At 42.6% G+C, this 21,947-nt stretch overlaps 1 protein-coding gene across 1 annotated transcript in view; it reads right to left on the reverse strand.

Annotated features, from left to right (window-relative positions):
• ca9 (carbonic anhydrase IX) overlaps window positions 1–21,947 on the reverse strand; it is a 93,528-nt gene that overhangs the window by 22,221 nt on the left and 49,360 nt on the right. Inside the window, exon 8 of the mRNA XM_063042816.1 lies at window positions 9,779–9,908. Coding sequence (XP_062898886.1) covers window positions 9,779–9,908 — 130 coding nt within the window. The remainder of the gene's footprint in view (window positions 1–9,778; window positions 9,909–21,947) is intronic.

The raw sequence follows: 21,947 nt of genomic DNA on the forward strand, positions 1-21,947 counted from the left end.
CATCCATAAGCAGGAGAAGTGAATGAACATCAGTGACCTTTCCCAAGACAACATCGTCAGCATTACACTCACCTAGCTACTACATTCACTGATAAAAGGTACCCAATTTATTCTCTTTGTCAGAATCTTTCAGATAACAGCACATGGGGTTCAGATCTGTCACCAGAAAACTTGGTGTTCGATGGAGAATCGAGGGATTCTGCAGACCAAAGCAGCACACAAATTATTGAAGGAAACTCAATGGGTCAGCCAGCATCTATGGGTGGACAATGTTTCAGGTTGAGAGTCTTCATCCGTACTGGAGAGAAAGAAGGGAGATAGCCAGTACATAAATGTGGAGGGGAGGGGAGGGGAGCAGCAAGAGCTGTGGGGGAGGGGGAGGGTGTGAACAGGGATTGATAGGCAGATGGAGGAAGAGTGTGTGTGCAATGGCCCAAGAAGTTGGGAGGAAATAGGTGGAATTGCCAAAGGGCTGGAGATGGTGGAATCTGGTAGGACAGAAAGGGGGAGCATGGAATCAAGGGAGGGAGATGGGGAGGGGAAAGGTTGTTGTGGGGGATGGAGTCAGAGGTTGGAGAGTGTGGCTGATGGGAAGATGAAGAGGATGGAAAAGGGGAAAATGTTATGGTTATTAGGGTGGTAGTGGGGGGAGCCAGAAAGAAAGTTTAACAGAGGCTGGAGAACTTAGTGTTCATGCCACCAGGTTGTAGGCTGGCCAGGAGGAATACAAAGATCTATTCTCCTAGCTTGTGTTAAGCTTCATCTTAAAGTTGGTTGTTAGACAGTGAGGAGAAACGCCTCCTTGAGAACCACGAGCAAAGTTGGCAGCATTATCTGGTGTTAGGCTGAGGCCCTTCACAACTAACTATGGCTGTTTCCTGGTTAGGGAACATTCACTTAATGATTCTAACTTCAACAAAGGGTTGGATCTAATTTAATTTGCTACTTAACAAAGGTTTGATTCATGACAGTAAAGAGCAGAGAACGCATTTGGACAAACACAGCACTGTAAAACCAATAACATTTTAACTGTCCTTTTGATTGGGTCAATGGGAGGGAATCTGAAAGAAACAAGCTGTATAAAATGGGAAGTAGGGAAAGTGGGAATTAAACTCTTAAGCATTCACAAACAAGAGAAAATCTGCAGATGCTAGGAATCCAGGCAACACACACAAAATGCTGGAGGAACTCAGCAGCCAGGCACCATCCATGGAAAAGAGTACAGTTAACTTTACGGATTGAGACTCTTCAGCAGGCGTGGAGTAAAAAGTCCTGCTGAAGGGTCTAGGCCATAACGTCGACTGTACTCTTTTTCCATAGATGTGGCCTGGCCTGCTGAGTTCCTCCAGCATTTTGTGTGTCTCTCTTAAGCATTAGTGTACTTCCAGCTGGGAACACTAACTATTGGATAAATGACTTGTATACTTCAGCTTCTCGACACAGGGACAGTTTGCCTTTGATTTACTCCATCCTGAATGGGAGGAGACTGACTGATTTCTGACTTCATGTAAAAGGGTTGACCGTACTTTGATGCATTTAATAGCACACAGACGCAGAACAGTACAGGCCCTTCGGCTCATGATACTGAGCCGATGATTTAACCTACTCCAAAATCAATCAGATGCTTCCTTCCTGCGGGCTGTCTATTTGTCTTTCCTCCCTGTGCCTATTTAAGAGTCTCTTAAATGTCCGTAATGTATCTGACATTCATGGGTTACATCAAGGGATGGACAGGCAAAAGTTTTGAAGAGGTTATTAGAACTTCTCAGATTAAAGGCAAATAGAAGACTATGACCACCCACATCATACGACATAGCACATAATGATGATGATTAAGTAGTATCTGGCCCAACCACTACCCCTGGCAGCACATTCAATGTACCCACTACTCTGTGTGACAGAAAACCTCCCTGTCCCTTATACTTTCCTCCAATCACCTTAAAATTAAGTCCTCTCATATTAGCAATTTCCACCCTGCAAGAAAGGTGTCGGCTGTCTACTCTATCAATACCTCTCACCTTATATGTCTTTATTAAATTACCTCTCATGCTCCTGTGCTCCAAAGAGAAAAGCCCTAGCTTGCTCAACCTTTCCTCATAAAACATCCTCTCTAATCCAGGCAGCATCCATTCCTTGAACCCACATCCTCTCTATAATGAACACCATCATCATCATCAGGTACCATGCTCAGTTTGAGCTTTGACTGCCATGGCCCACACACTCCTGTTTCAGGTCAAGTGGATCAATTACTTGGTATTCATTTCCAGTTCTCTGGCTGCTGTCACCATCATCATGTCTTTGTTTTCCTCTTGCTTTCTTCCCTTAAATCTTTCCCATAATTACCATGCATTCTAACTCCTCTTTCCTAATCACATGTCCAATGAAGTTATGTTGCCTTTTCATGATCTCATACATTATTTCTCTTTTTGTATTTGCTCTGTTCATGACATCCATGTTAGATATTCGTTTCATCCCTGATATTCTTCGCATCCTCCTCAAAAATCACATCTCTGCTGCTTCAATTCGTTTCCTCATATTACTAGATATTGTCCAACATTCTGATCCATATAACATAACTGGATAAACGTAACATTTCAGTACTCTGAAGCGAGTTGTCATGCCTAGTTTAGTGTTGATCAGTATACAAATCACAAAATGTATTGCACAACAACAGCGTCAAGAGGATCTTCAAGACAATTCTGAAGATGCTCCGCTCGGTAGGGTTGATTCTGGGCAGCAGGGGATCCCCGACCGTCATCAAGCTACTGCTCATAAAATTCAAGTCACACAAATGAACACCATACTGAACTGAAACCAGAACCACAACTGAACACAAATTCATGGTCCATTTAGAAATCTGATGGCAGAGGGGAAGAAGCTATTCCTAAAATGTTGAGTATGTGCCTTAGTGCGCGTCCTGGATGATGGGGGGCCTGAATGATGGATGCTGCCTTTTGGAGGCATTGTCTTTTGAAGATGACCTCAATGCTGGGAAGGCTACTGCCCACGATGGAGCTAACTGAGCTTGCAGCTTTCTGCAGTTTTTGTCCAATCCTGTGCCGTGGCCCCATCCATACTGGACAGTGATGTAATCAGTTAGAATGCTCTCCACAGTGCATCTGTAGAGATTTGCGAGAGTCTTTGGTGATATACCAAATCTCCTCTAACTCCTAATGAAGTATACATAGCTGCTGCTGTGCCTTCTTTGTAATTGCATCAATATGTTGGGCCCAGGATGGATCTTCAGAAATGTTGATACCCAGGAACTTGAAACTGTTCATCCTTTCCACGGCTGATCCCTTGATGAGGACTGCTGTGTGTTTTTCCTGAAGTCCACAATCAATTCCTTTGTCTCACTGAAAATTGATGCAAGGTTGTTGTTGTGACACCACTTAACCAGTTGATCTATCTCACTAATTTTCTTCTTGTTCATTGGCTATATTTAAGAGGGAGTCAGATATGGCCCTTGTGGCTAAAGGGATCAGCGGGTATGGAGGGAAGGCTGGTACAGGGTTCTGAGTTGGATGATCAGCCATGATCATACTGAATGGCAGTGCAGGTTCAAAGGGCCGAATGGCCTACTCCTGCACCTATTTTCTATGTTTCTATGTTTCTTTAACTGGGGAAAAGCCATGCATATGAGAAAATAATGTAGTTGTCTTTACTACCCAGAGATGCAGGTACATAGTTTCCTGAAAGGAGTGACATAGGTAGACAGAATAGTGAAGAATGTATTGGGCATGCTGACCTTCATCAGTCAAGCTTTTGGGGCATCATGTAACATCTGTACAGATCATTGGAGAGAACTCAATTGTGTGAAGTTCTGCTCACTGTGCTTTTTGTAGAATATGATTATGCTGGAAAAGGTACAAAAAATGATTCAGAACCATATTGGAGGGTTTGAGTTAAAAGGAGATACTGGATAGACTGCAGCTGTTTCCCTGAGAGTAAAAGAGGCCAAGGGAAGACCTTGTAGAGGTTTATAAAGTTATGGGGATCATGGAAGGTGATAGTTCTTCCCCCCCCCACCCCCCGCATGAAGAGTCTAAAACTGGATAGCACAGGCTTAAGGTGACAGGGGTATTTGAGGAGCAAGTTTTCTTTATTGAGGGTAGAGGGTATCTAGAACGAGCTGTGAGAGGAAGTGGTAGATGTGAGTAGAATTACAAATCTCAGAGTTGAAGGATGTCCCTTTAGGAGGAATTTCTTAAGCTAGTGTGTGTTGTATCTGTGGAACTCCCCATTGCCAGAAATGGCCAAGGAGGCCAAGTCATTGTGTATTTAAACGGAAGTTGATAGGTTCTTGATTAGTAAGGGTGTCAAAAGTTAAAGGGAGAAAATAGGAGAATGGGATTGAGAGGAGGTAATAAATCGGCCATGATGGAATGGTGAAGCAGAGTCGATGGGTGGCAGGAGTCAATTCTAATCCTATAACCTATGGTCTTAAAGGACATTTGATCAGATGTACAGACAGGAAAGATTTTTAAAGGATATGGGTCAAATCCAGACAAATAAGGCTAGCTTAGAAAGGTTGGCATAGATAAATTGGACAAAAGGGGGTGTTTCTGTGCTGTATAACTTCAAGTCATAGAGAAGTACAGCACAGAAGCAGGCCCTTCGGCCCATCTAGTCCATGCAAAACCATTTAAACTGCCCACTCCCATCAGCCTGCACCGGGACTATAGCCCTTCGTATATCCATGTACTTATCCACACTTTTCTTAAGTGTTGAAATCGAGCTCCCATACACCACTTGTGTTGGCAGCTCATTCCACACTCTCATGACCTCTGAGTGAAGAAGTTTTCCTCCATGTTCCCCTTAAATTTCTCACCTTTCACCCTTAACCCATGACCTCTAGTTGTAGTTCCACTCAAACTCAGTGGAAAAAGCCTGCTTGCATTTACCCTATCTACACCCCTCAATTTTGTATACCTCTGTTAAATCTTCCCTCAGTCTTCTACGTTCTAAAGGATATAATCCTAATCTATTCAAACATTTCTTATAACTCAGGTCCTCCAGATCCAGCAACATTCTTATAAATTTTCTCTGTACCCTTTCAACCTTGTTTATATCTTTCCTGTAGGTAGGTGACCAAAACTGCACACAATACTCCAAATCAGGCCTCACCAATGTCTAATAGAACTTCAACATAACAACCTATCTCCTGTACTCAGTACACTGATTTATGGAAGCTGATGTGCCAAAAGACTTCTTTATGGTCCTGTCTACCTGAGCCACCACTTTCAACGAATTCTGGACCTGCATTCCCACATCCCTTTGTTCTATCACACTCTGCAATGCCCTACCATCAACTATGTACGTCCTACCCTTGTTGGTCCTACTGAAGTGCAAAAATTCGCACATGCCTGGATTAAATTCCACTGCCATTACTCAGCTCACTTTTCCAGCTGATGCAGATCCCTCTGCAAGCCATGATAGTCTTCCTCATTGTCCACTATACCCCCAATCTTGGTATTTTCCGCAAATTTTTGCACGTTTTTTAATCTATTCAATATATGCACATCATGATTGGTTTACTTACTTATTATGATTTTTTTTCTCTCTGCTATATTATGTATTGCTTTGAACTGCTGCTGCTAAGTTAACAAATTTCATGTCACATGCTGGTGATTCAGATTCAGATTCTGAAATTTGGTGATCAAGTTAACCACGTTATCATCCAGATCATTGATATAGATGACAAAACAACAAAGGGCCCAGCACCGATCCCTGCGACATACCACTAGTCACAGGCCTTCAAGTCAGAGAGGCAGCCCTCTACTGCAATGTTGGCATTCATTTTGACAGGACTAGATTATAAAAGAATGGATGTGATGCTGAGGCTTTATAAGACACTGATGAGGCCTCACTTGGAGTATTGTGAGCAGTTCTGGGCACCTTATCTAAGAAAGGATGTGCTGACCTTGGAGAGGGTTCAGAGGAGGTTTATGAGAATGATTCTGGGAATGAAAGGGTTATCATATTGGGAGCATTTGATAGCTCGGGGCCTGCACTCGCTGGAATTCAGAAGAAAGAGGGGGATCTCATTGAAACCTATCAAATGTTGAAAGGCCTGGATAGAGTGGATCCGTGGGCCTAGGACCAGAGGGCACAGCCTCAGAACAAAGAGACGACCATTTAGAATGAAGATGAGGAGGAATATTCCCAGCCAGAGGGTGGTGGATCTGTGTAGTTCATTGCCACAGGTGGCTGTGGAGGACAAGTCATTGTGTGTACTTAAGGCAGAAGTTGATAGGTTCTTGATTAGTCAGGGTGTGAAAGGTAATGGGGTGAAGGCAGGAGAATGAGGTTGAGGGGGTTGATGAAGTGGTAGAGCATAGTTGATGGGCAGAATAGGCTAATTCTGCCCCTGTGTCTTATGGGAGACAAATGGGGGATGGAAAAATAAAGAAGCAGGGAAGTGGAGAAATTACTGTGAGTTGAAGAAATCAAAGTTCATATCATCAGGCTGGAAACTACCTAGAGGGTAACTACCTAGAATATGAGGTGTTGCTCCTCCAGTCTGATTTGGCCTCATTGTGGCCGTGGACATTTATGACAGAATGGGAATGAGAAGTCAAATTGAGAGAGGAACTGGCCAAAGTTGACTGGAAAGAGACACTGGCAGGAAAGACAGCAGAGCAGCAGTGGCTGGAGTTTATGTGAGAAATGAGGAATGTACAAGACAGGTATATTCCAAAAAAGAAGAAATTTTCGAGTGGAAAAAGGATGCAACCGTGGTTGACAAGAGAAGTCGAAGCCAAAGTTAAAGCAAAAGAGAGGGCATACAAGGAAGCAAAAATTAGTGGGAAGAGAGAGGATTGGGAAGTTTTTAAAACCTTACAAAAGGAAACCAAGAAGGTCATTAAGAGAGAAAAAATTAACTATGAAAGGAAGCTAGCAAATAATATCGAAGAGGATACTAAAAGCTTTTTCAAGTATATAAAGAGTAAAAGACAGGTGAGAGTAGATATAGGACCGATAGAAAATGATGCTGGAGAAATTGTAATGGGAGATGAGGAGATGGCAGAGGAACTGAACAAGTATTTTGCATCAGTCTTCACTGAGGAAGACAGCAGTATACCGGACACTCAGGGGTGGCAGGGAAGAGAAGTGTGCGCAGTCACAATTACGACAGAGAAAGTACTCAGGAAGCTGAATAGGCTAAAGGTAGATAAACCTCCTGGATCAGATGGAATGCACCCTCGAGTTCTGAAGGAAGTAGCTGTGGAGATTGTGGAGGCATTAGCGATGATCTTTCAAAAGTCGATAGATTCTGGCATGGTTCCGGAGGACTGGAAGATTGCAAATGTCACTCCGCTATTTAAGAAGGGGGCAAGGAAGCAAAAAGGAAATTATAGACCTGTTAGCTTGACATCCGTGGTTGGGAAGTTGTTGGAGTCGATTGTCAAGGATGAGGTTACAGGGTACCTGGAGGCATATGACAAGATAGGCAGAACTCAGCATGGATTCCTTAAAGGAAAATCCTGCCTGACAAACCTATTACAATTTTTTGAGGAAATTATCAGTAGGCTAGACAAGGGAGATGCAGTGGAGGTTGTATATTTGGATTTTCAGAAGGCCTTTGACAAGGTGCCACACATGAGGCTACTTAACAAGATAAGAGCCCATGGAATTACGGGAAAGTTATATACGTGGATAGAGCGTTGGCTGATTGGCAGGAAACAGAGTGGGAATAAAGGGATCCTATTCTGGTTGGCTGCCAGTTACCAGTGGTGTTCCGCAGGGATCAGTGTTGGGGCCGCTTCTTTTTACATTGTACATCAACGATTTAGATTATGGAATAGATGGCTTTGTGGCTAAGTTTGCTGAAGATACGAAGATAGGTGGAGGGGCCGGTAGTGCTGAGGAAACGGAGAGTCTGCAGAGAGACTTGGATAGATTGGAAGAATGGGCAGAGAAGTGGTAAATGAAGTACAATGTTGGAAAGCGTATGGTTATGCACTTTGGCAGAAAAAATAAACGGGCAGACTATTATTTAAATGGGGAAAGAATTCAAAGTTCTGAGATGCAACGGGACTTGGGAGTCCTCGTATGGGATACCCTTAAAGTTAACCTCCAGGTTGAGTCAGTAGTGAAGAAGGCGAATGCAATGTTGGCATTCATTTCTAGAGGAATAGAGTATAGGAGCAGGGATGTGATGTTGAGGCTCTATAAGGCGCTGGTGAGACCTCACTTGGAGTACTGTGGGAAGTTTTGGTCTCCTTATTTAACAAAGGATGTGCTGACGTTGGAGAGGGTACAGAGAAGATTCACTAGAATGATTCCGGGAATGAGAGGGTTAACATATGAGGAACGTTTGTCTGCTCTTGGACTGTATTCCTTGGAGTTTAGAAGAATGAGGGGAGACCTCATAGAAACATTTCGAATGTTAAAAGGCATGGACAGAGTGGATGTGGCAAAGTTGTTTCCCATGATGGGGGAGTCTAGTACGAGAGGGCATGACTTAAGGATTGAAGGGCACCCTTTCAGAACAGAAATGCGAAGAAATTTTTTTAGTCAGAGGGTGGTGAATCTATGGAATTTGTTGCCACGGGCAGCAGTGGAGACCAAGTCATTGGGTGTATTTAAGACAGAGATTGATAGGTATCTGAGTAGCCAGGGCATCAAAGGTTATGGTGAGAAGGCAGGGGAGTGGGACTAAATGGGAGAAAATGGATCAGCTCATGATAAAATGGCAGAGCAGACTCGATGGGCCGAACGGCCGACTTCTGCTCCTTTGTCTTATGGTCTTATGAAATAGATAGCCACTGGGAGAGCCTGCCTTTTACAACATCAGAGCTAAAGTGCTTGATAAATTTTATTTTCTCTGTGTCTATAGCCTGACACTTTGGATCCTCCTATCCACTCACTGGCTAGATAATTTCTTTTTATAGGTTATTTCCACAGTCAAATGTCTTTTTCCTGTCAGACACGTCCCCCTCCCTGTGGTTTAAATAAGCTTTTTTTATGTTTCCTTTCAACCTGAGACATCATCTCTGCTTCTTTTTTCAAAGATGCAGCCTGGCCTGCTGAGTGTTTCCTGCATTTCTCTTACACGTTCACATTTATGTTCACATACTGGCTCATTTCGTGTTTATAGTATTTACTCTGTCATTAACTTCAGGAGATCGTTTAAAAAACAAAATATTCCTTCTTTCATTACAGCAGGTGACTTAAATATTAACTAACTTTTGGGTGGACTGTTAAATGCTCTAAAATACTGAAGGAGGTTGATAACAATGTGAACATTTAAACAGACTTCCATTTACAACTGAGCCTCTGGTACCAAACCTGGGTAAACAAGCTCTTTTTATGTTTTTCTTTGAATGTCTGTGTGAACAAGTAACATTTAAAACTTACTAATGTAAAATAGATTGTAATGTTCAGGATTTTTCTCACACAATTTGCATAAAACAGATTTCTGTATTTAAAAGAAAGTATTACAAAATGTTATCAGGTAAGCCCTATTGGTGATAAATTGTAATATTTGTTCTCAAAGAAGAAAAAAAAATGCCCACCTTTTCCTAAGCTGTCTAAGCCTGAGGTCACAACAAAATGATTCATTCCATTCTTAGGAAATTCAGAAAAATTTCCTCCTTCCATTGAGTCAGGGATAACTGAAGTCTGAGTAAAGTGTTCCTTATTCTGTATCACCAGATACCAAATACTGCATTATACCCCAGAAAGCTGAGTGAATCTCATTTGACCTAAAAGTGAGCTGAGCTGAAACTCAAACAACAGAAGAGCTTAAGGGCTTAATTATAAATTTACTTACTCATTCTTCTTGAGGCCAGCGTTGCTGAAAATGAAGAATACACATTCCTTCCATTGAGTGGTTGGATATGTCTGAAGTTAGACTCCAACGTGTGTTGGCTCGTCTTTAAACTGGTCTCTAATTTGTACAGCTAGAGCAAGGAGAGGATAGAGCTTCAATAACTGTTCACAGATAAAATGGAGCTTTGGTAACTATTGTCAGATGATCGCAATACATCTTCAACACATTAAACACTGTCAGTTGAAGGGCAATGACTTGCTGTTAAAGCAATAATATATTATTTGCAACAGTCATATTTTCCTTTAAGGTACAAAAACACAACTGGGAAAATGGTCCAGCCATGGATTACAAATGTCTTTCTTGGTCAGTAATATGCCTCTTGAGTTCTAAAACTCAAGATTCAGTTGATTGATTATTGAAAGGCCAAGATAGAGTAGACACAGAGAGTCTAGAACTAGAGGGCACAGCCTCAGAAGAGATGGGTGTCTCTTTAGAACAGAGATTAGAAAGAATTTCTTTAGCCAAACTGTGGTAAATGTGTGAAATTCATTGCCATATATGGCTGTGGAGGCCAAGTCACTGGGTATACTTAAGGTGGAGGTTGATATGTACTTATTAGTAAGGGTGTCAAAGAGAAGGCTGGAGAATTGGGGTTAAGAGGGAAAACAATTCACCTATGATTGCATGGTAGAGTAAACTTGATGGGCTAAATGCCCTAATTTTGCTCCTGTGCTTTATGAACTAAATCAAGTATAGCATTAAATTTAAGGTTTATAAGATTGCCTGGGCTCAGAAAAGGGCAATCAAAAAATTGATAAAGGAAGGGAAAATAAAATGTAGGAGTAAGTGCTCGAGAAACAAAATACAAACGCTGAGAGCTTACACAGGAATGTAAAAAGAAAATGAACTGTAAAGGCAAATGTAGCACTATAGGTGGGGCAGCTGTCTCACAGTGTCAGTGACCTCTGTCTGATCTAACCTCTAGTGCTGTCTGTGTGAGCTTTGTGCAATAATCCTTTCCCTGGCTATCCATTCCTCTAGGCAGAACTGACTATGGAAAATGCCTCCAACTTGACAGCACGAACATTTATTTCTCTAACCTTTGGTAATTTCTCCCCTCCCCTCCCCTTCTCTCTTATTCCATTCCCTATTCTGGCTCCCCTCTTATCCCTTCTCTTCACTTTCCCTGCCCATCCCCTCCCTCTGGTGTCCCTCCTCCTTCCCTTTCTCCCATTGTCCACTCCCCTATCAATTCCTTCTTCAGCCTTCAGCTTTTCCACCTATTACCTCCCAGCGTATCACCTCATTCCCCCTCCCCCCACTCACCAACCTCCCCTCCCCCTCACCTGTTCTCACCTATCACCTACCATCTTGTGCTGCTTCCATTTCCCCCACCTTCTTATTCCAGCTTCCTCCCCTTCCTTTCCAGTCCCGGTGAAGAACTCAGACTAAAATATCAACATGGGTGTTGCCTGATCCGCTGAGTTCCTCCTGCATTTTGTGTGTGTTGCTATCTAAACTGTCTGCCAGTTTGGCCCATGTGGGGATGAATGCATCACATGGGCTTCCTGGAAGAATGAAAGGAAAGTGCTGCCAAGAAACCGTGATTGCAAAATTTCAGGGGCATTTAGACAGGCACATGAGAATGGAGTGATATTGACCACATGCGGGCAGATGGGATCAGTTAAAATTGGCATGGTTGGCACTGACATAAGCCAAAGAGAAAGTTTCCTGCACTGTACGGTTCTATGTTCAATGACATTGGACAGCAGGTAAACTTTCTGATGTTTGAAACCACCTATAAGCTGTTGAGGAAGTGGAAATGTTTTATATTGAAAGAGTCACGATGTGTGTGTGTGTGTGTGTGTGTGTGTGTGTGTGTGTGTGTACATTTGAAGGGGTGGGGTAGTCAAATATACAAAACGTACCAAGTAATTTCAGAGGGAAGTGCAGACATGAACATGATAAGGTTGATGGGAGGAATACCAGCCTAAGTTGAATGCAAGGAATCTGACTGAACAGCCAGATGAACTGGGAGTGTGGATTAGCATAAAGGAATATGATATTGTTGCTATCAAAGTGTCAATGAAAGAAGGGCAAAGACTGGCAACGGAACATTCCAGAATATGGAATCTGAGTGGTGGCGGGAGAATAAAAAGAGGTTCATTATAATATTGATTAAAGCATTTATTATTGCAGTAACATGGTAGCATATCTGAGAAGACTCCTCAATATGGATCAAAATTGGAAATAAAATGGGTATTCACGTTGTAGAGAGTCTACTAAAGGGCTGCCAAGAGTCAGCAGGGGCATATAAGCAAATCACACAGGTATAAAAATAATGTTATAATAGTAGGGGAGCAGAACGTTGGGACTGCCTTCATATGAAAGACTTTAAAGGGATAGTGTTTTTAAAGTCAAAGTCATGTTTACAAATATGTGTATGCACATGTGCAATGAAAAACTTATTTGCAGTAGCATCACGGGCACATGGCATTACACAAGCACCATTCACAAGAAAAACATAAATTAAACATAAATAAAATACAAGTTCACAGGAAATAATACAATTAGAACAGCAAAAGTTCATTAGTGCAAAATGATCAAAGTGGTTTTGTGCTGCTAAACTGTTGTGATCAGTGTTGTACTTATTGGTTCAAGAAACAAATTTATTTTTCTTTTATTTCAAGATACAGCGCAGAACAGGCCCCTCTAGCCCAACAAGCCATATTGCCCAGAAACTGCCCAGCAACCCACTCATTTAACTCCGGCCTAATCACAAGGCAATCTGCAAGAACCAATTAACTTGCTGACTGGTACGTCTTTGGACTGTGTGGGAGGAAACTGGAACACCCAGAGGAAACCCATGCGCTTACAGGAAGAATATACAAACATTCTTACAGAGGATGCAGGGATCGAACCCTGAACTCCAATGCCCTGAGCTGTAATAGCATTGCAATGAGCACTACACTTCTGAGGCATCCCAGTGGTTAAGGGGAAGTAACTGTTCTTGAAGCTGGTGATGTGGGACTTCAGGCTTATGTACTTCCTGTCTGATGGGACTGTAAGAGGATGGCATAGCCCAGATGAAGAGGATCTTTGATGATGGATGTTGCCTTCTTGTAGATGCACCACTAGTGGAGAGAGATGTGTCCACAACAAGTTCACTAGTCTCCATAGCTTATATTCCTGCGTATTTGAATTGCCATACCAGATCCAATCAACCAGTCAGGACACTTTCAACAGTACATCTGTAGAATTTTAATTTGATTTCTCTTCCCAGTGGTGAAACATTTTGATTCCAAGTCCCATTCCCGTTCCAACGTGTTTGTCCTCTTGTGCCACCCTCAGGGTGGAGGAGCCAACTGGGTAGCCTCCAACCTGATGACATGAATATCAACTTCTCCTTTTGGTAAACCAATGAACTCCCTTCCCCTTCCTCTGTTCCCATTCTGACCTTTTACCTCTTTTCACCTGCGTATTACTTTCTCTTGGGTCCTCTTCTCCTTCTCTTTTTCCTATGGTCCACTCTTCTCTCCTGTCAGATTCCTTTTTCTCCAGCCCTTGATCTTTCCCACCCACCTGGCTTCACCTATCACCTTCCAGCTAGCCTCCTTCCCCTTCCCCCGCCTTTTTATTCCAGCATCGTCCCCCTTCTTTCACAGCCCTGAAGAAGGGCCTCAGTCCGAAACATTGACAGTTCATTCATTTCCATAGATGCTGTCTGACCTGCTGAGTTCCTCCAGCATTCTGTGTGTATTGCTGAAGAATTTGTTAGAGCGCTTGGTGAGAATCTAAACCTTATTAATGTCCTTTCCATGTGATTGCAATAATATGTTGTCCCCAAGACAGGTCATTTGATATGTTAATGTTCATGAATTGTGCCCAGGAGGGCTTTGTGAGCCAAAACCTATAGAAGGGACAGTGTTAGACCTAAACTACGAGAATGTAGCTGAGCAAATGATTGGAGTTTCAGTGAGAGGGCATTTGGGAGTTAGTGACCATAACTCTGTAAGTCTCGGTAGTTATAGAAAAGGATAAAGATGACTGAAAATTAGTCAAAGACTAAATAAAATTTATTATCAAAATATGCGTATGTTACCATATACTACTCTGAGATTAATTTTCTTGCAAATATTTACTGGAAAGTAAATAAATACAATAGAACTTATGAAAATTGTTACATAAGAATGACTCGCTATGAACCAATGTGCCAGAGAAGGTGAATTGTACAAACAGTTAAAAAAAAACTGAGAACAAGAGTTGTAAGGACACCTTGAAGGTGAGTCTACAGATTGGAGAATCAATTCAGAGTTGGGGTGAGTGAAGTAATCCAGTTCAGGAGTCTGATGGTTGTAAGTAATAAATGTTCCTGAATCTGGGAGGAGTGGGATTTCAACATCATAAGACCTGGCAAAGGTAGACTGGGAGCAACTACTTGCAAAGTAAATCAACACCCAGTAACTGGGAGTCATTTAATTTAAAACAGTGAGAGTTCAGGGCCAATATGTTCCCTTAAGGGTGAGGGGTAGGGAAAAGTCTCAGGAACCATGGATTTCAAGTGATAGATTAATGGAATCAGAGTTTTACAGCACACAAACAGGCCCATTAACCCACCTTGTCTGTGCCAACCAGTACGCTAATCAATGCTAATCCTGTTTGTCTGCATTAAATCCCATATTTCCTTTCCAATCCAAGTGCCTGTCCACTCACCTTTTAGAAGTAACTGTATGAGCCTCCACCACCTCCTTTGGCAGCTTGATCTCCTTTAAAATTCCTCCCTTCCCACCTTAAACTTGTACTTCTTAGTTCTAGACTCCCTTACCCTGGGAATACAAATCTAACTACATTATCCATGGCACTAATTTTATAAACCTTCATACACCAACTCCACCATGGGCAACTGCACCCCCTCCACCCCCCAGCATGGAGGACACCTTCAAAAGGTGATGCCTTAAAAAAGGTAGCATCCATCATTAAGGACCCATATCACCCAGGACGTGCCCTCCTCTCATTGTTACCATCAGGGAGGAGGGACAGGATCCTGAAGGCACACACTCAATGTTTTAGGAGCAGCTCCTTCTCCTCTGTCATCGGATTTTATATAATGAACTTATATATACTACCCCACAGTAATAATAAAAACACAATAACTATAAGAAATATATACACTGCTGCTGCTGCAAAACAGCAAATTTCATGACATATGCCCGTGTTATTAAACTCAATTCTGATTCTGATATTGTCTTTCCCCGGTTTATGATATTGAGTGCTTAGGTAATGAAAAAAGGAAGCATTTGGCAGGTATAGAGGACAGAAAAATTGAGTTCCCTGACAGCAATGCTGAAGGCTTAAGGGTTGCTCAGGAATTAGAAGGCAAAAAGCAAGCATGAGGGGTTACTAAACGTCACTGGAAACATGGCTGCCGGCTGCTCCCAGCACAATCCTCACTGAATTGATTTGACGCAAATGACACATTTCATTGTAAGTTTGGATTTTTTTTTGATGTACATGTGACAAAGAAAGCCTATCTTTAATCTTTAAAAATATCACTTGCGGACAAAATTAAGGAAAACTCCAAAGCATTTTGCAAGAGCGTTAATGGGAAGAAGGTAACCAGAGAGAAAGGTGAATTGATTATGGGCAGCAAGGACATGGCAGACCAATTGAATAATTACTTTGGTTCTGTCTTCACTAAGGAGGACATAAATAATCTTCCAGAAATAGTAAGGGACAGAGGGTCCAGTGAGATGGAGGAACTGAGCGAAATACATGTTAGTGGAGAAGTGGTGTTAGGTAAATTGAAGGGATTGAAGGCAGATAAATCCCCAGGGCCAGATGGTCTGCATCCTAGAGTGCTTCAGGAAGTAGCCCAAGAAATAGTGGATGCATTAGTGATAATTTTTCAAAACTCGTTAGATTCTGGGCTAGTTCCTGAGGATTGGAGGGTGGCTAATGTAAGCCCACTTTTTAAAAAAGGAGGGAGAGAGAAACCGGGGAATTATAGACCGGTTAGCCTAACGTCGGTGGTGGGGAAACTGCTGGAGTCAGTTATCAAGGATGTGATAACAGCACATTTGGAAAGCGGTGAAATGATCGGACAAAGTCAGCATGGACTTGTGAAAGGAAAATCATGTCTGACGAATCTCATAGAATTTTTTGAGGATGTAACTAGTAGAGTGGATAGGGGAGAACCAGTGGATGTGGTATATTTGGATTTTCAAAAGGCTTTTGACAAGGTCCCACACAGGAGATTAGTGTGCAAACTTAAAGCACACGGTATTGGGGGTAAGGTATTGGTGTGGGTGGAGAATTGGTTAGCAGACAGGAAGCAAAGAGTGGGAATAAACGGGACCTTTTCAGAATGGCAGGCGGTGACTAGTGGGGTACCGCAAGGCTCAGTGCTGGGACCCCAGTTGTTTACAATATATATTAATGACTTGGATGAGGGAATTAAATGCAGCATCTCCAAGTTTGCGGATGACACGAAGCTGGGTGGCAGTGTTAGCAGTGAGGAGGATGCTAAGAGGATGCAGGGTGACTTGGATAGGTTGGGTGAGTGGGCAAATTCATGGCAGATGCAATTTAATGTGGATAAATGTGAAGTTATCCACTTTGGTGGCAAAAATAGGAATACAGATTATTATCTGAATGGTGGCCGATTAGGAAAAGGGGAGGTGCAACGAGACCTGGGTGTCATTATACACCAGTCATTGAAAGTGGGCATGCAGGTACAGCAGGTGGTGAAAAAGGCGAATGGTATGCTGGCATTTATAGCAAGAGGATTCGAGTACAGGAGCAGGGAGGTACTACTGCAGTTGTACAAGGCCTTGGTGAGACCACACCTGGAGTATTGTGTGCAGTTTTGGTCCCCTAATCTGAGGAAAGACATCTTTGCCATAGAGGGAGTACAAAGAAGGTTCACCAGATTGATTCCTGGGATGGCAGGACTTTCATATGAAGAAAGACTGGATGAACTGGGCTTGTACTCGTTGGAATTTAGAAGATTGAGGGGGGATCTGATTGAAACGTATAAGATCCTAAAGGGATTGGACAGGCTAGATGCAGGAAGATTGTTCGCGATGTTGGGGAAGTCCAGAACAAGGGGTCACAGTTTGAGGATAAAGGGGAAGCCTTTTAGGACCGAGATTAGGAAAAACTTCTTCACACAGAGAGTGGTGAATCTGTGGAATTCTCTGCCACAGGAAACAGTTGAGGCCAGTTCATTGGCTATATTTAAGAGGGAGTTAGATATGGCCCTTGTGGCTACGGGGGTCAGGGGGTATGGAGGGAAGGCTGGGGCGGGGTTCTGAGTTGGATGATCAGCCATGATCATAATAAATGGTGGTGCAGGCTCGAAGGGCCGAATGGCCTACTCCTGCACCTATTTTCTATGTTTCTATGTTTCTATTAGGATGTAATCTGTACCTGGAGATGGAGGAAATCACAATCAAAAGAAAATCTGCAGATGCTGGAAATCCGAGCAACATGCACAAAATGCTGGAGGAACTCAGCAGACCAGGCAGCATCTATGGAAAACAGCACAGTTGACATTTTGGGCATAACCCTTCTGCCTTCGTCCTGCGAAGGGTTTTGGCCCAAAACATCGACTGTGCTTTTTTCCATAGATAGTGCCTGGCCTGCTGATTTCCTCAAACATTTTCTGTCTGGAGATGGAGGATGTGGGCAGGTGTTAAATAATCAGAATCAGGTTTATTATCACCAGTATGTGACAAGAAATTGTTAACTTAGCAGCAGCAGTCTAATGCAATACATAATCTAGCAGAGAGAAAAAAAATAAACAAGTAAATCAATTACATATATTGAATAGATTAAAAATGTGCAAAAACAGAAATACTGTATATTAAAAAATAGTGAGGTAGTGTCCAAAGCTTCAATGTCCATTTAGGAATCGGATGGCAGAGGGGAAGAAGTTGTTCCTGAATCGCTGAGTATTCCTTCAGGCTTCTGTACCTCCTACCTGACGGTAGCAGTGAGAAAAGGGCATGCCCTGGGTGCTGGAAGTCCTTAGTAATGGACGCTGCCTTTCTGAGACACCACTCCCTAAAGATGTCCAGGGTACTTCGTAGGCTAGTATCCAAGATGGAGCTGACTAGATTTACAAACTTCTGCAGCTTCTTTCGATTCTGTGCAGTAGCCCGTCCATACCAGACAGTGATGTAGCCTGTCAGAATGCTCTCCATAGAAGTTTTTGAGTGTATTTGTTGACATGCCAAATCTCTTCAAACTCCAAATAAAGTATAGCTACTGTCTTACCTTCTTTATAACTACATCGATATGTTGGGACCAGGTTAGATCCTCAGAGATCTTGACACCCAGGAACTTGAAGCTGCTCACTCACTCCACTTCTGATCCTTCTATGAGGATTGGTATGTCATTTATAGAATGATAAAGACATCATAGTTGGAGAATTCAGGGAGGGAGCAAAATGAATCTCTGGAACATGTTACCATTATAAAAGAAGTATCAGATATTGTGGTATGCTTAAGGTGGATAACTCCTTTGGGCATGAGATCTATGTTAGGCTGCCATGGGAAACAAGAGGAATTGAGTGATTGCAGGGGGCACTGGAAGATGTTTTAATGTCTTTACTGGCTCCATAGGAGAAGGGGTAAATGAGGGTTACTGGCACCTTAAAACCAGTTGCTTTGGGCAGATGGGGCTCGTAAGCCATGGTTGGCAGCTCATCAAGGAGAAGAAAAACTCAAATCTCCACTGCCTTGCGGCTATACCCACTCACGGGGAAGGCTTCAGCAGTAAATCCCGAGGGAAAAATCCAGAGCTGGAGTCCCTAAGGCAGTCCTACGTTGAGCTCAATGCTGACTGGCAACTCCTGCAATGCTGCTGGTGCCAAACTGTATTGGTCTCTGCTGTTCCTTTGGGTTCATCAGATGTGTGGAGAGGGGGAAGCTTGCTACATGGGCAACAACTCGCTCTCCATATCTTACTGCCCAGGCTTGCGTATCTAGGCAGCTAGAACACAACATCCATGGCCTGACCGATGGAGGCCCTCACTCACTCACTGGCTACACAACACAATAAGATAAAGAACACTACAGTAATAAAACACACAATAAATATAAACACATATAAATTTAAATGTGTGTAGGATAGCTTATATACATAGATTGATTGTATGTCCATTAAGTGACGCTAGGTACAGGACTGTCTGTAAATAAAGTGACTCTGATAGAAAATGATAAAGTAGTTGTGGTTGGTGGGTGGAGGTGTTGATCAGCCTTACTGCTTGGGGAAAGTAACTGTTTTTGAATCTCATGGTGCTGGTGTGGATGCTACATAGCCTCCTCCCTGATGGGAGTGGGTGGGTGGGATCCTTCGTGAAGTTACTGGCCTTGCTGGCATCTTTCCGTATATATGTCCTTGATAGTGATTAGACTGGTGATGTGTTGGCCAGTTTTGACTGCCCATTGTAGAGTCACCCTGTCCAGCACAGTGCAGTTTCCGTACTAGGCAGTGATACAGCTTGTTAGGATGCTCTCTACTGCACACCTGTAGAATGATGAATGTATAGGTGTTTATGGTCCAGCTCTCTTCAGCCTCCTCAGAAAGTAGAGCTATTGGTGAGCTTTCCAGATTGTGTACAATGTGGCCTGGGGCCATGAGAGGTTTTGCAAGATGTGCACTCCCAGGAGTCTGAAACTGTTTGCAGTTTCCATTGCAGTGCCACTGATGTAAAGAGGGGCATGAGTGGTATGAGTTCTCCTGAAGTCGATAACCATCTCCTTCATCTTGTTGACATTAAGGACAAGGTTATTTGCCTGGCACTAGGCCTCAAGCACTTCCATTTTCTCTCTGAAGGCCGTTTCAGCATTGTTGGTGATAAGCCCCACCACTGTCATGTTTTTTTTGGGCGGCATTGAATCCAGAGTAACATTTTTTTCCATCCTCCTTTACACTTGAGTACTGGAAATGACATTAAGCAATCTTGAATCTTACAGAAGAGGTTCCAGGTCACTGAAGAACAGCAAATCTGGTACCATTATTCAGCAAGGGAGGCAGGAATAGGCCTGGTAATTATAGGCATGAAGGACTAATGTTAGTGGTAAGGAAATTAATGGAAAATCTTCAGAGGGACAGGATAAACTTGGAAAGATGGCAATTCATTACAGATGGTCAATATGCTTTTTTTCTCGGGGGAGATACTAGTCTAACCAATTTGACTGAATTTTTGAAGTGTTGATGAGGGCAATGTATTTGGAGTCAAGGCACATTGGTAAATTGGATACAAAATTGGATTGGTAACAGGAGGTGAAGGTTGACGAATGGAGGTTTTTTTGTGATTGAAAGCTTAAAATGAATACTATCCCATGGGGATCAGTGTTACGACCCCTAATTTTTGTTAGCTTGTTGATATGGATGTAAATCTGAGCAAGTTCACAAATGGCATGAGAGTCCATGGTGGTATTGGTAAAGAGGTCACAGGGTGACATTTATAATTTGAAAGATGGGCAAATCAATGATAGATGGGACTTATTCCTGGTAAGTGTGAGGTGAGGCATTTTGGGAGGACTAATAGGACATATGCAGTAAATGGTGGCAGCCTGCACTCATGGGAAACCAGCACTGATGGCAAATTCTGGTACTTGAAATGCTTGCCACTCTTCACAGAAGTGTGTGAAGAGTCCAAACACAATGCAAACATCCTTGTGCAAACACAATGCCCGGGAACCCCGCTGATGCTGTGGTGAGCAGCAGATAGAGAGACACAGTTGAGATCTTGAGGTTCTGAGGCAAGAAAGTAGAGCCAATTTGTCTTTGGCCTCTGTGCAGAGAACACGAGAATAAAGGCTTTCTTGCACAATATGTACAAAGGAGGTACTCAATGAAGAGGCCACTGTGTATATCTGTATGTTTGTGGTCTTCTGCTGCTGTAGCCCATCCACTTTAAGGTTCGATGTTGTGCATTCGGAGATGCTCTTCTGCACACCACTGTTGTAACATGTGATTATCACTGTTGCCTTCCTGTTAGCTTGAACCAGTCTGGCCATTCTCCTCTGACCTCTCTCACTAACAGGGTATTTTTGCCCTCAGAACTGCTGCTCACTGAATGTTCTTTTGTTTTTCACACCACTCTCTGTAAACTCCGTAAACTCTAAAGACTATTGTGCATGAAGATCCCAGGAGATCAGCAGTTTCTGAGATACTCAAACCACCCCACCTGGCACCAACAATCAAAGCCACTTGGATCACAGTTCTTCGCCATTCTGATGTTTAGTCTGAATAACAGCAGAACCTCTTGACCATGTCCGCATGCTTTTATGCATTGAATTGCTGTTGCATGATTGCCTGATTAGATATTTGTTTGCATTAACGAGAAGGTGTACAGGTGTACCGAATAAAGTGGCCATTGAAGGTATATAATAAAATATATTATGAAATAACAGAAAAATAGCATTGTCAGCACTAAAAGATTAGACATGTTCTTTTTGAATCTGACATAAGTAGCTGAATGCTATACTATATATGTTCTTTTGTATGAGCCAAATTCATATTGGCAAGTATTTCACTCAGAAATGATCACCAGTGTGCTTTTTGCCTGGGTTTAGTTGTATCTATGTTCAAGTTGTACAAGAAGCTGAAGCACCAACAGATGCAGTTTCAAGGTTCTAACTTGCCAGATCAAAATTTCTCACCTACTTACAGACACACATCCTCTCACAGGATTACATTGCCCTCTTATTGATCTTGTTCATGTTGTCAAACTGATCACCTTTGCACATGGACATTTTTGTCTTTCAACACTTGGATATCTCTGGTGTATTTAATTTCACTACAGTTCTTTTGGTGGCTCTAGTTCCTTACTTAACTCTGGAGACAATCCAGACTATTGGAATAAATACATGCATAAGAGAAAGCTAATGAAAGGGTGCTTATTCAATCTGACAGCAGTTCCTGCTGATAATCAATCCGAAGCAATAAACAATTTGCCATGGTGCTGTGCAAACGAGCGATGGATAGTATGGATACTATTACTTATACAGATTGCTAAATTTACTGTGTTTGTTCCCTTTTAAAATGGGGATCGCATAGTAGTGCAGTGGTCAGCGTTACCTCTACAGTGGCAGTGATGAGGGTTCAATCTCCACCTCTGTCTGTAAGGAGTTTGTACATTCTCTCCATGACTGCA

Source organism: Mobula hypostoma, chromosome 3, assembly GCF_963921235.1.
Source record: "Mobula hypostoma chromosome 3, sMobHyp1.1, whole genome shotgun sequence".
NCBI lineage: Eukaryota > Metazoa > Chordata > Chondrichthyes > Myliobatiformes > Myliobatidae > Mobula > Mobula hypostoma.